General features: G+C 34.6%; 1 protein-coding gene across 1 annotated transcript in view; it reads right to left on the bottom strand.

Annotated features, from left to right (window-relative positions):
- The window catches only part of LOC148947886 (uncharacterized), a 177980-nt gene that overhangs the window by 98967 nt on the left and 63054 nt on the right, over window positions 1-15959 (bottom strand). The window contains exons 4-6 of the mRNA XM_089096033.1: window positions 9437-10219; window positions 2529-2888; window positions 1104-1292 (exon numbers count right to left, since the gene is read on the bottom strand). Of these exons, the coding sequence (XP_088952159.1) occupies window positions 1104-1292; window positions 2529-2888; window positions 9437-10219 (1332 nt within the window). The remainder of the gene's footprint in view (window positions 1-1103; window positions 1293-2528; window positions 2889-9436; window positions 10220-15959) is intronic.

Consider the following 15959-nt stretch of genomic DNA (forward strand, 5'->3'; position numbering starts at 1 on the left):
AAATTAAAGGATCTGCTTCATCTTCGTGGTTTAGCGCCCGGATTAGTTAATGGATTAGTTGTGACGTCGATTTTGATTTATTGTTATATTGCGCGAGTAAAAACAGAGATTGGAATTGATCTCGTCATGCTGTGTTTTTTGTGCCTTGTTATTATGTGTGATTATTTCCATGCTTTTCTTCTTTTCTGTCTAGCTCTAGTTGTGCAAAAATGTTCTCGTTCTGCTCGTTTTTTCTTTCCGCAGATAATAAGCTTGTTGTTGCACTGTCCAGATTGAAGACCCAAATGTCTGTAAACTGTTTAATTTTGATCTAGTTCGGCGACCTTCTCACTCCTCGCATGCTGGGAATTATCTGAGGTACCACCTTTTACTCATTAGCCTATCATTTCATATTAATTTTGGTAAGTTTTATGTATATGATATTATGATGATAATAATTGTTAAATGAGAAAACATCGGATCGGCTCCATGATTTTGAGAAAAAACAACTTGATCTAAATGAATTATTTAAATCGGTAGGATCAACTGGTCATCAATCTTTTGATCTTTTTATCCAGTCTTTTCCTCGTAGTAAATATATAAATAATGACCAAATCCCTCCAATTAATCAGTTAGAATCCTCCCGAATCGCGTTTTGGAATTGTAGAGGAGTCCTTAGTAGTTTAGATTTCTATCCACATTCCTTTATAGTAATCGTATTGGTATTCTGGGACTATGTGAGACTTTTCTTAGTGATGGTATTAGTTCTTCGGTTGGTGTATCTGGGTACAGGATTGTTACTAGAAACAGGTCTACCCGTTCGAAAGGTAGACTTGCCGTGTTTATTGACCAGAATCTCCCTATTTGTAAAATTACGGATTTTAATGATTTGTATCAAGAGATGGAGTTTGAATTTTTAATGGTTGAGATCAAGTCTGGTAAGGAGAAGCTACTCCTATGCTTATTTTATCAACCACCGGGATCAAGTGCGTCAAATTTTATTGGTAAGTTGAATGATCTAATACAACGGATGAATTTTAAGAACCATAAAGTGGTTTTTATGGGTGATTTTAATATAGATTTGGTACTGGTGAGTTTGGAGTCCCAAGCATTAATATCTCTACCTGTAGATTTACTAACTACTTGCTTTTCTGCCGGATTGGTTCCAACAACAAAAATACCAACACGTATTGGTGAACAGTCGGCATCAGTTATTGACAATATTTTTACGAATTTCAATCTACATTCTGTGTTGCTTGGTGAATTTTTGGTAAATAGACTGAAATGTAAGCCGAATATAAAAGTAAGAAGGACTATGGATGATAAATCATTACAAAATTTGAGAGCTAAATTGGCTTGTAGCGATTGGACTTCAATTTATGAAGAAGCCAACCCAGATGCGATTTCTACCCTATTTATTGAGAAATTCTCTTCTGCCCTTGACTCTGCCTGCCCCTTTTCGAAAAAGCGCTCCAGGTATGTGACCCCGAAAAAGCCTTGAATCACCCAAGGCTTACTAACCAGTATTGAACACAAAAACATGCTATTCAGGCAATATATTGATAATCCTGAGGTACTTGGTACGCAATTCAAAAATTATAAAAACACTCTGACAACCCTGCTCAAGAAAGCTAAAAAGGTTTACTACCATACGCAATTTCAAAAATCAGAAGGATCGCCAAAGTAGATATGGGAACTGATTCATGAATGCTCGAATCAACAAAAAACTAGTACGTTTCATGAGACCACAACCAAGCCTGATGGAACGTATTCAACATCCCAACAAGAAGTAGCCAACACGTTAAATGAATTTTTTGCATGCATTGGAGAAGCAACCGTAGAGGAAGCTTATGGCCTTTCAACTGTCGTCACGGATAATTACAAAAAATACCTACCTTCGCCATCTTGCTCCTCTATGTTTCTGTCGCCAGTCTCTAAGGACGAACTGCTGAAGATTGTTCAAGCCATGAAAAACGGTCACTCCGAAGGTCCAGATGGGTCGTCAAATTACCTCATAAAGAAGACCATCGATTGCTATGTCGGCGTTATCGCACACATCGTCAATTCTTCATTTAAAGATGGCATATTTCCTACTGTCTTCAAGTCGGCAAAGATTATACCCCTCCACAAATGTAGCAACCCCAAGCTGCCTTCAAACTACCGCCCTATCTCTATTCTCTCTGCTTTTTCAAAAATTATGGAGCATTGCATCTACAACAGACTGATAAATTATCTGACTAAGTCTAACTTCTTTTACAAGCATCACTTTGAATTTCGGCCTGGGCACTCAACCGAACATTCTATATTGATTTTGCTACAGTTTTTGAATGATGCGATGGACCGTGATGTGATACCAGCTACAATATTTGTGGATGTAAAAAAAGCGTCTGACACTATTTGTCATCTGATTCTGGATAAGCCTGAGAAATGTGTAATAAGAGATAATGCTCTCTTACTCATCCAGTACTGCCTCAGTGGTCGGAATCAATTTGTGGATGGAGGTGCAGTAAGATCGGTAAAAACGCCATGGTCTGAAAAGGTAAGAGTACCACAAGGTTCAATCCTTGGACCACTACTATTTTTAATATACGCCAATGACCTTCTGGACACTATCACCGATGATGGACTTGCTTTACTATTCGCAGACGACACGGCTAATTCTGTCACAGGTACAGATGAATCATCCGTCAGAGAAAACCTCTGTTTTGGTCTAAAGAAGCTATTGCAGTGGTTTGCTGACAACCTCATGGTGTTAAACTCTTCGAAGACCCATTTTATCATCTTTTCTCGAATTTCACATGCCGTACCGTCGATGTCCCAAATATCTGTCCTTTTTAAGGAAGAACTAGTTACCATTGCCAGGAAGGAGTCTTGTAAGTATCTAGGGCTAACAGTTGATGAAAATTTATCTTGAAAAATTCATCGTAATAGGCTAAGGATACAGCTAGCAAAGACTTTGGGGTTACTTAGGTATCTAAAATTCCACCTCTCTCTCTCTGCTCTTAATTCAGTTTAGTATTCTCTAAACAATTCTTGTTTTAATTATTGTCCGATTGCTTATTTAAATACTTTCAAATCTCAAATTAAGCCCCTTCAACGTTTTTAAAATAATGCCCTTCGTACGTTAAAAGCACTCCTTCCTTTCCCATCTTCCCTCCCCGATAAATCCCCTACTAAGAGCCTTTATACATTTTTAAGAATATTGCAAGTTGATCTAGTCCGTTCTTTACATTGTGTCCTTTTCAGACTAAAACAAATAAAAGAATTATTACCATTGGCTTTAAATTATAGTAAATTCTCTTTAGTTTCTTTTGTCCAGAATAATTATTGTTTAAGAAGAAGTTCAGCCAAATTACTTTGCTCTAGAATTCGAACTAAAAGATCCAAATTTTCTCCTAAAAATTCAATAATAAAGTTTTGGAATGTTTATGAAAGTAATATAGATTCGCGTTTTTCTATTCCAGTTTCTAAAGCTAAATTCAAACTATATCTAATAAGTAATTATATATAATTATTTATTTATTTGAAGTCATGTAGGCCGGTGCTATTGTTGATTAAATTTTAATTATGTGGTAATATATTGATTTGAGGTGTGGGCTTTGGGTTCAGTGTGGTGTCTCATTTTTCTTCTGAGTATATCTAATGTATTATTATTCTTTTCATCATTTGTTATTATTATTATTTTTTTTTAGGGTGCCTGTTTTCGAGTATAACTCACTGTGTAGGCACCCTCTGTAAATATTTTCTTTTCCATTGATTCATATTTTACAAGTGTTATTTTGTCTTGTATTGATTTAATGAGAAATTAAAAGAACTTGAACTTGAACCTAAATTTATATAAATCAAGACTTGTCCCCCCAACAGAGTTTAAGGAAGCTAGATACCGCCATCAGAATCCGCAAAAAAACTGATATTGGATTGAAAGATAAGCACAGCTTGTAACCATACCAGCCTCTGTCTATCAAGGTTGTCTCGAAAATAAAAACAACCAGGAAAAGTTATGTAAATAGCTGAAACCCCCCATATAATATCAATTTGAAACAGAAGCTGGGGATACGTACCGTAGAAATAAAAGATATCGTCCGACATTCCATGCCTGAATCCGGAATTATGAAAGACTGAAATAACGCTTTGACCCTGATTAAAAAATCCACAAAAAGATAGTCGCGACCTAGCGGGGTAGATCTCACTAACATGACCTCCACCTCAGGGCCTACAGACCACTGAACCAGAAATCCTGCCAAGCGTCCATCAGGTTTCCCAGGCACTCAGAATAGAGCCCCATATTGAAACTCATCGTAGACCTGCTCGTGATTTATTTTTATAGGGTTTTCGGTTTCCTAATTGAAGAAATTCAGAAGAATTATATAGGCAGTTTTGTTTGAAGTTGGAAATGCATGCCGGCTGCCGAGAATTCTCCGATAAGCCTCCACAGTCGGACGGGTGAGGAAAGCAGGACTGCCAGCTTAATTTTATGTCTGTTTAATGTGTGTGTATTGTTGATTATGTACTGTGTAATGTCTTGAAATTAATCAAGTAGCGTCTTTGTTAAATAGTAACTTTTCTTCATTGCCACTGGAAGGGAAATGCGCTAATGAAGACTTAGGGCAGGCCCAAGCCATCTTTACTTGTTTTACCGTTTGGTATCCATTGCAAAATATTTTCTCAAAAAGAGTTTTCAATCAGCTTAAAAACACGTTTAGGCTCAAATTTCAATAAATTTTCAGGAAGAAGTACCCCTGGAAATCCCTCCCTCCCCTAAATGGTATCTCACACCATTTATTTTATTAATTATTATGGCCCTTTATTTTTTCTGGGGGGGGGGGGGGTAGATAGAGGCATTACATCAAATAAAATCGTCAAATGTTTGCTTGCAACTATTTTTTTTTTTAGCACGACTTTTGTAGCTCATAGAAAGGATATTAACCCATAAAACAAATATATATTTCGGGTAGTCTAGATTAACACGATAGGCAATAAATCTGAAAGTGATCATTATTCTATTCATTGCCCAAAAGAACACAAAAAGGACCAAAATGAAGTACAAAAAGACAAAAATTAAAAATACAAAAACTAAAAATAGGAAGCAAATACATTAAAATTACTGAAAATAACTTGTTTAAACTAAAATAAAATGACCAGCCATGGGCAGGGGCTCAGTTATCCAATATCCTGAAACGAAGTATTTATTAAAAGTCCACAAGAGTGCATATCAATTGTACGTGACCCCAAAGGTCACACCAGATGCCGAAAATTTAACGAACAAGCACTTCACAGAATTAAATATCAAAAATATAATCAGAGGATATTTTCCATCAGCATTTACAAACATTCTTCAAAATACAGTTACTTCAAGAACAAATATCGTTGGTAATGCGTTTCAAGCTGGTCTGGCAATTTCTGGTTTCTGGGGTTCGTGGCGTGCCTTAAGGTATCACATAAGAAGTTAAGCAGCTACAGTGTTTTCGAAAATAATTTACTAAAGTGCCAGGGACAGTGAAAATTACATTTAGTAGTCTGCATCGGTTAAGCAGAACTTTAGACAACCACACAAACATCAAGAGACTGGAAAAATCGGGTATTAAGGTCTTATGAACAAGAACTCAACATGAAACCACGTATTTGTTGGTATTAGCTAACACCAAACTAAGGAAAGGAAAACTTGCCCAAAAAAATGAGCTAAATACATTTTGCAACAAGCAGCTTAAAAACTGTAGCTTTACTAAGGCTAAACTAAAGAAAGGAAAAAAAACGATCTAAAACGTTTTACAACAAGTAGCTTATGAAGTTGTAGCTTTCCTTTTCAGATATAGTGGCTTTTGGGAATCATCACTTTAGTAATGTTTGAATTTTCCAAACAAAAGTGGTGTAAAATTAAAATAATTGGTTTCGCCAAATTTTTGCCTGAAAAGTAGATGTAATTCTAAAGTCGGAATAAAAATGTAGTTTAAACAGAAGGAGATTGGAAACAAATTACATACACATCACAAAAACTACTGTCATAGTGAAAAAAAAACGAGGGGTATTGTCACCGTTGCACCTGCAAGATGTCTCTGACACTTCTATATTTTTTAGATAACGACCAAAAAACGGTTATTAAGCTGCTCTCAAAGGGCGAATGTGACAGCTAGATAAGGAGATATTGCTCCACTGATTCTCCCTTTGGAAGTAGCATAGCACCCTGTTTTGGCAATTGTTTAAGAAGTGTGAAATCTTAAATACGACCTCTAGTCGTGATAAATACAATATACTATTTTCTTAACTCGACAAGAAAATACGAACAAAATTGTCAATTAAAAAAAAAAAAAAAAAAAAAAAAAAAAAAAAAAAAAAAAAAAAAAATGTTTCTGCGTTCGGAAGTCTTAATCAATAGACAAAGAGGGGTAGACCAGACTTAACAGCAAAAATATACTAGAAAGTAACATAAGAAGATGAAAACATGTAGCAAAACAAAGAAAAACAGGAAAGAACAAAGGAGAAAAAAAGATCAAATCTAAACCACTATATTCGTTGTTTTGCCAAGGATTGCTATTCTTGCTATCTATATAACAAAAAACAGGACGTCCCTGACCGGGTTGGGCAGTGGAAATAAAAAAGAAATTTGAAGAGTGAATTTCGATTAGATTGGGGTAGAAGAACGTGCATAGTTGTGTTAGCCTTAGAAGGGTTGTTATTGCAAAAGGTGTTGCATGCAGCTTTTTTCAGTTTGTGTTCTATAGTACTCTTTTTTTTGCTTTTCATCTCTTTATGTTATTTTTTCGTATATTTCAACTGTTTATTCCAGTTTCTCTCTGGTACTTTTTTTTGTTTCCAAGTTTCACTATTTATATAGAAAAAAGAAAAATCACCCTTTAATTATTTATTTTCGTTTTACTCTACTCGTAAATAGAAAAACAGTGAATCAATGAAAATTATTTCTACAGAAATTGTTATAATGTTTGAAGGGTCATATTTATTTCAGTAGTGACAGACAACTGAATAGTAGCCACAAATAGGGTAATATTCCCTCATCTTTTATGGGCGCGTTCTCAATATTATTTAAGAAATGTATTCATTTCAATAGTGGTATACAAGTAAATAGCAACAACACCGGGTTAATCCTTCCTTCAACTCTCGTTAGTGCATTTTCACTCTTGTTTTCAGTTTAGAATCGTATTTATTTAGGCGGTGATAGTAAACTGAATCGGTCGAATAGTTTTGCCTCGTCTTTTATCTTAGTTTTCTTATCCTCTTACCAGTCTTATTTTGGTATCATAGTCAATCTCATGATATGGTATCAAATCATAGCAGTTGCCGCAGGTAGGAAAATTTTCCCTCATCTCTTATTTTAGAAAAACTCATTATCACCCTCCTTATAAATTTAGAATTATAAACATTTCATAAGTGATAGGTCAGTCACAGGCTGAACAGTAACCACTGGAAAGACGATAAAACCTGATCTAGTAGCCTATTATATTTTTTGTCATTATGACTCGTTTTCAGTAATATTGATTTCAGTGATTGAAGCTAACTGAACAGTAGACACGGGTGAGGTAATTTTTCTTCATCTTTTAATTGTTTTTTTTTTCACTCTAATCTTAGAACTACATTTGCAAACTGAAAAGTAACCAAAAAGGCGGCAATTTAGACCCTAATCTCTCATTATAAATTTATAATTTTCTTCATTTCAATAGTGATGGCAAACTGAATAGTTATCCAAGGGCGGATGTGGAGCAAACTATTTGGGTTGGGGGAGGGGTGTGACAAGGGTGCAAATCATTGACCAAATTGACGAGTTTATTAAAAAAAAAAGAATGAAAAAAAAAACAGAAAAAAAACATAGAATGACAGCGCCAGAAAAAAAACACGGAATGAAGGCGCAAGGAAAAAAAATCTTTGGGAGCCTGGGAGGGGGGGGCGGGCAACCCCCCCCCCCCCTGGGTCCGCCAGTGTGGGTTGCACACGCAGAAACATTTTCCTTTATTCCTAATTTAGGACATCTCGTTTTCATTATAATACTAATTTTAGAATTACATTTGCTTCAGCAGTGATGACAAACTGAACGGTGGCCACACGTAGGACAATTTTCATCCATCGGTTCATTATCGCTTTCGTTAACTATCATCTTAGATTTACTTCAGTGAGGATAGCTAAGAAATAGGACAGTTTTTCTTCATGATTTAGTTCAAAATTTCTCACTCTCATTAGCATTTATATTCATTTCAGTAATAATAGAAACTGAACAGCAAGCTCAAGGAGGAGAATTTCCCATAATTGTTTATTTATTTCATCTGTTTTCATTTTAGATTTATTTCAGTCGTGACAGCTAGCTGTATAGTATATACAAATAGGAAAGCTTTCTTTCTCATTGCGAATAAACACATACCAAATAAACATACCTGTATAGTGCCGAATGTTTAATTCAGTTTGTTAAAATCAATCAATAGGGTGAATCAGGTGTTGTAGACTGGGGTTCATTTTGTGGGGGTAAAAGACACGAGAATTTTTACTACACAAACCGGTTAAACTGACTAAGCTTAATGGCAGAAAGTACGCTACATTTTTATACAAACGACTACCGTATTTAATGAACAAGCACGCATTTTACGCCCATTTCTTAGAAACATTTTCTAGAAGGGGTGACTCGCGAGAAGCCAAGCCTTAATGGTAAAAGTGCTAATAATGAATACCTAACAGAAAGCGAAATTGGTTCACAAGAATAACTACTGAAAATTATTTCCACTAAAAAATCAAATTATTTAAAAACTTAACATGCTTTCATTTTCCTAATCAGCTTATCTTAATAAACCAGCATAGACAAATTCGCTACCAGTTAAAAAAAAAAAAAAAAAAAAAAAAAAAAAAAAAAAAAAAAAACTTGATAATTTCTCAAATAAAGAAAACGATGGAACTTTTGTGTAGCCTTTCAGCCGTATGTATAATAATTTGAATTTGGTTAAAATATTTATCGTCGAAAGACTAGAGTCTTTCAACAATGACTCTGGATTAGCTTTCCTAATCTAGCAAAATTCTGCCGGTTGGCGAATATCATTCAGCAGATTCCTAGAAGCTACGAATACAAAATCTCATAAAAAAAGCTGACTTTACCGATCAGCTTCCAAATAGGTCAATTAAGGTCAAAACAGTTCTTTATGAGTGGTTTTACGATTATTTGTAGGTTAAAGGCTACCCAATCTCACATAGTATGCGTTTGACAGACTTAAATAGTATGTACAAATAATGACAGGAAATATAATAAGGAAGACTATTTCGTCATTCTATTTATCTTTCTTTGTTTTTAAATGATTTCACACTAAGTTTTCTGGGAAAAGCCAGTTTATCATTCACCCGCGAAATCTGTTAAATAGTCTTTTAAAGAAGTTCTATACAGAGCTTTATATAAAACAAGCGTCTCATCTTAATAATATCGTGCAAAATAATTAGAATTGGTAACACTGCTACTATGGTTGTCCGTCACAGTAATGTTTTACATGCAAAGATAAATGCTGCTTCTGAGAAAACCTTCTCTTACATAATGAACACTCAAACGGCTTCTCACCAGTATGAGTTCTCATATGTATAACTAGACTTTGCATGTGAATAAACTCTTTCATGCATACCTCACACTTGAATGGTTTTTCACCAGTATGACTTCTCATATGAATAGTTAAACTTTGCATTTTTTTAAAGTGTTTTTCACAGATTTCACATTTAAATGGTTTTTCACCCGTATGAACTCTCATGTGAATTGTTAAATTGTGTGTTTGACTGAACCTTTTGCCACATATCTCACACACGAACGGTTTTTCACCAGTGTGAGTCCTAAGGTGCGTCGTTAAATTTGATTTACGAGAAAAATAATTTTTGCAAATCTCACACTGAAATTGCTTTTCTTTGGTGTGAAATTTCATGTGACTTTTCAAATAGTTATTTTGAGTGAAACCTTTCCCACAAAGTTCACATTTATATGGTTTCTCAGGTAGTGGTTGAGGCACTTGCTCGGCCTGAGGAATTGAAATTTCAGGTTCCTCTGGATTCATATCAACGGAGCACTGCATGAGCGGAATAATTTCTTCTTCTTGGGTGAAAGAAATGTCTCCCACAGCATTTTCGTCGAACGGATATGTCTTAACCTCCAATCCAGCTTCATAGTAGATAACGGTCTCTTCTTTCACAACTACACTCTCATTTTCAGTCGTGTGCGATACACCATATTCTTGATGGGACTCCTTATTTAAAGCCAGTGATGTGATCTTCAAATCTAGAATAAGAACCAAGCCTTAACATTCCAAATCACTAATGCAACATTCACATATGTGCCTAATGAGACTTATGTCTAAACACGTAAATGTCCAGACAGCCATATAAAGGAAGTTTACAAGCAATATAAAGGTGGTTCTCATTCACGTGAGTATGGATGCAACGAATGACAGCTCATAGAATGATCCAGTCATAGATCCAGTCCTAGAATGTTGAATTCTGAGCTTTGGCTATAAATTTTACAAATCAATAAGATTCTTTTGTCACTCTATTAATCACCTTCGCTTAAAAGACAAAATGGGTTCGTTAAGAATACGCCTTTCCCACATATCCTACACTTGCCTAGACATTCAAGTACAAGGATATACATGGCTATATATAATTGTTTAGGGAAGAAAATATCACTGGACCTGCATGCAAAAACCGACTAAACAATGAAAAATTAAAATTGTATTGCGTCATTTAACTCGTATAAAAATTTAATGGAAGAATATATATACGGGTCCAGTGGAGATCTCTCAAATATCGATGTTCTTACAATTAAATCCGATTATTTATTATATTTTTTCTCTAATTCGCTAATTTAATCACTTTTTATGTTTCTACTTTTGATATCGAACTTCTCAAAATGAACTTATGTGCAAGAACGTGATCTACAATGGCGGTTCTCAGTTAAAAATATAGTGCAAACTGAATGCTGAGACGGAAAAACGTGCAATCGTGCATATTTTTCAAGATGACACAAGCATCAAAATATAGCAGATTAAAGTCAAATTTTAATCCGGTTGAGTCCTTTTTTGTAAACAGAAAGCTAAAATTCTAAAGAAAAATATAAAAAAAGTTCACCTAAAAAATTTAAAAAAGCGTCTAAGGCTCTACTGACCATTTTTGGACCTCCAGTCACACAGATTATAATTCTCTGTATCAATTCAGTTCAAACAAGTTATTATATGACTTCGACTTCTTTTGTACAACAAGCGAAGAGGGGAAATATTTAAAGCGCCTCTGCCTCATTTTGGTTCTCAAACTATACCAATTCATAATCCTTGAGGGGTTCCAGTTGAAACACGGCGCAATATAAATACCTCTACATAGCATAGCTATTGGTGCAGGAGGGGACGGGGATATTAGATATTCCATAGTTACACTTTATTCTTCCAATCATATAGATTAGAAACCCTTGCATAATTTTACTTTAGACAAGATTCAACATGTCTATGGCTCTGACAAAACACAGCCAAAATCAGGGCCGGATAAAGGGCGATTGGGCCCAATCGGGTCCCACGTCTGAAAGAGCCCCGTGTGGCCATCAAAATGAACACATTTTTTCGAATGTGTGAAATATTCTTAACAATTCCAGTAAGTGCTGCTTCAGGAGAGAGATCATTTTCCAGGTTAAAACCAATAAAAAACTACCTGCTATCAACAATGAATCAGCTTATATAGCTTATATCAGCTTATATACCTTAGCAGTTATGTCGATTGAAGGTGAAGACACAAGGAAATTAGATTTTCAAATAATTTTAGAAGAATATATTGAACAAAACCTAGAAACACGTAAATTCATTTATTCATATTCGGTAATGTAAATTTCAAATTAAATTTCAGGAGTTTCATAATGTCTAGAGGACAAAAACATAAATTAACGTAGGCTCAAATTGAGGACAAAAAGGACAAAAGAGGACAAAAACGTAAGCTCAAAATGAACAAACTGGACCATCAAATGAGACAAGATAAAGAAAACAACCTGAGAGATGTAAATGCACGGGTGAAAATGAACAACCTAGACCATCAAACGTGACAAGACCAATCCGAGCTGCTAAGGCTAGGGGCATTGAAATATTTCTGAAGCAAAGATGAACGAAAATGATGAACAAATAAATGTGTAATTAAATTACTCGCGAAAGCAATAATTACAACGAGTCAACAACGAAATGTAAGAACAATAAGTGGCAGTGAGAATTACAACGAATCAAACATGAAAATGAAAACCAAAAATATATGTGGTTAGAAGATATAAGACAGCGAGAACAAAGAAATATACGGTTAGAAGATCAGCAGCAGTTGGATTTACGAGCACCAGCGGGAATCAGAACATGTCAAAAATGAAAGCGAAGAACAAAGAATTGTAGGGCTAGCAGACACGCGAAAGAAAGTATCAGAATGTGCCAAAAATGGCAGTGAATAACAAAAGAATTGTGCTGTCAAAAGACGAGCAACAGCGAGAATCAGTAAAAAATGAAAGTAAAGAAGAAAGAAATATTACGTTAGGAGAACAACGTCATCGTTATCTTCGAAACCACTAAGCTGTGGCGCAAAACTCAGTAAAAAACCACAAAAATACCGTAAACTACGCAAGTGTTAATTACAAGTAATTTGGACCCTTCAACGTTGTATGTCTTCACTATAGTCTTCCATTTTCCCATTATTTATTTTGGGGTTTCAGCCTTCTTGAATTGGGTTGAATTGCTCCAAATGCATTGGTTTGGCCTGTTATAGGATATCACTTGCTCTCTGAGGAGATCCACAAACAAATACGATACTTGAACTCATATTTTGCTTTAGGTTAATTCAATGTAAGCGATGATCAAACCATATATAGTCATCATGTTTTCAGCTTCAAAGCAGCTGGGAAAATTTATCAAAAAATCAATTAAGTGGCACATCCATCACAAACCCCTGAAGGCGACTTGGAACCAAATTCATATGGTCGAATATACTTTTTAGACCCCGATGAAGCTGCTAAAGAGCACCTTGCACAACCTTTAGATCACGGGATCTCTCGTAACTCAATGGATCTCTTGGAAGAAATATTGCGAGACACTAACAACTATGCTAATATATATATATATATATATATATATATATATATATATATATATATATATATATATATATATATATATATATATATATATATATATATATATATATATATATATATATGAGAAAAATACCCATACTAATGCTTAGATATCATCCGGGAACAAGCTGAAAGAAAAATAAATGTTTTAAATTTAACAGGTCTATGTATTCGAAGACCAGACTGTTCATTGAGTGGATGGTAGCAGGCTACTATCTTGTAGAATGGTATTTCTTTGTCATGAAACGTTCATTGAATTTGTTCTTATATTTTACGTCCGCTTTGACGCATCATATTGCATTACTATTTTTTGCTTGTGACCCAGGATATTTATAAAGCCTATTTTAATTTGTTGAATAATTTCTTCCGCAAAGCTAAGATAGAATTCCTGAGCGAACGTTTTAGAAAAGCACAAGGTAACCCTGGTAAGATTTGGAAAGTTATAAAATTTCCGATTAATCTGAACAACTTAATCTGATGATATTTTTATTTTCGATGATGATGAAAATATTCATCAAACTGCTGAACGACTCTGTGATCACTTTTCTACTATAGGAGGCAGGTTGGCGTTGTTGGTTGCATAACGGCTAGTGATGGTTATTTCACTAAATTTTTGCCTGAATGTATATTGGAGGCCGGTTACTAAAAAAGAATGGAATAGTATTCGTGCCGGGTCTGATTTTATATCAGTGAAGGTCTTTAAGGCATTTTTTCTGTCATATCACACCAAATTTCGAACCTGATTAATGAAAATTTTAAAAACTGTATATATCCTGAGTGCCTTAAAAAGAGCTATATCTACCCTGTAACCTGTAATTTTCAGATTAATTGCCTTGTAACTTTACTAAACTGTATATATTGCCCTATACATGGCAATACTGTATGTATTTCCCTGTAACTAAACTGTATATATCCTGAGTGCCTTAAAAGAGCTATATATACCCTGTAACCGGTAATTGTCAGATTAATTGCCCTGTAACTTTACTAAACTGTATATATTGCCCTTTACAGAGCAATACTGTATGTATTACCCTGTAACTAAACTGTATATATCCTGAGTGCCTTAAAAGAGCTATATCTACCCTGTAACCGGTAATTTTCTGATATATTGCCCTGTAACTAAATTGTATATATCCTGAGTGCCTTAAAAGAGCTATATCTACCCTGTAACCGGTAATTTTCAGATTAATTGCCCTGTAGCTTTACTAAACTGTATATATTGCGCTGTAACTAAAGTGTATATATCCTGAGTGCCTTAAAAGAGCTACATCTACCCTGTAACCTGTAATTTTCAGATTAATTGCCCTGTAACTTTACTAAACTGTACGTATTGCCCTGTACAGGGCAATACTGAATGTATTGCCCTGCAACTAAACTGTATTTATCCTGAGTGCCTTAAAAGAGCTATATCTACCCTGTAACCGGTAATTTTCAGATTAATTGCCCTGTACAGGGGGATACTGAACAGAGTGCCTTAAAAGAGCTATATCTACCCTGTAACCTGTAATTTTCAGATTAATTGTCCTGTAACTTTCGAATAAAACACCCCTGGCTATTTTAGAAATGGCCAAAGTATTAAACAAAATAATTAATCCAAAATAAATTGATTTTCATTATTAGAGATTTTCTAAAAATGACCTTTCTTACAGATATAGTCATAAAAATAGTCACGGCAAAAAAAACTGTAATGAATCAGTTAGCATAGTATCGTTTTAAGACCTATTACACATAATGCTATTGCTATTACCTTAGTGAGTCTAAGGGGCAGCAGTCCCACTCGTATTTTTCATAATTTCTATCTTTTCTAAGTTTATGATTATTCACTTTAAGTTCAGTTAGCCGTATGTTATATTATTCATTCATTATAGTGTATGGTATTTATTAGTCTGAAGTTATTATTCATTCTGATTCCTTTTTGTTTAGTTTTCGTTTATTCATTCAAAGTAATTTCTCTTTGTTCTAAGTGTTTATGTGACGTGACGTTATTTCTTCTCGTTTGGGTTTGAATATAGTCCTTTACTTTCCATTGAATTTGTGTTAATAAAAAACAAGGTAATCCCTATATTTAAAGATGGAGATAAGAATAATGTAAATGATTATAAGCCAGAATCCCTCCTTTTTGTAATATTCTTTTTGTAATAAAGGTTATTAGATAAACTTACAAACATTAGAGTGTCGGAGTTTTTCAAGAATATATCGTTTTTTTATTTTTGCATACTATCGATTTGGCCTTCGTAAAGGGATGTCTACGGTATAGGCAGTTTTAATGTTGACTGCGTTTGTAAACGACACTCTAGACCAGGGTTTTAAAGTAGCGTCTATTTTCTTGGATATTGTAAAAGCATTGACACTGTTGACCATACAATTTTAATGTGGAAGTTAGAAAATCCTGGAATTAGAGAAAAGGCATTGAAGCTTTTTGAATCCTTTATGAGCGGTAGGACCCAGTGTGTAGAAATGTCTGATGCTAAGTCGAGAGAAGGAATAGGCTAGTTGAATTTGGCGTTCCCCAGGTTCTGTTTTAGGTCTACTTTTATTCCTAGTATACATTAATGACTTAAGCTTTTCTGTTTTTAGTTCGATAAAAAATGCTCAAAGTTGACATACTAATTGTAAGGTTATCCTTCCTAGTTTTACTGATACCCATTTTAGGGTGGCAGCACAGACTTCACATAATTTCATAGAAATAATGAAAACCTGCTCTAGATTGGCTTGGGTTGTAATTTCATTAAATTATGTTTTAATTAGCAAAACTTTCATGTATAAAGAAAGCAGGACTATCTTTTTCTAGGGACATAATCGTTATCAGCAGACCTGGTAATTTTAATCACTATTCCAAGACAAAGGATAAGAAGAATGGGAAAAATAAGACATTTTT

Source organism: Artemia sp. Qi Xiang Cuo, chromosome 10 (assembly GCF_049724085.1).
Source record: "Artemia sp. Qi Xiang Cuo chromosome 10, ASM4972408v1, whole genome shotgun sequence".
NCBI classification, from domain to species: domain Eukaryota; kingdom Metazoa; phylum Arthropoda; class Branchiopoda; order Anostraca; family Artemiidae; genus Artemia; species Artemia sp. Qi Xiang Cuo.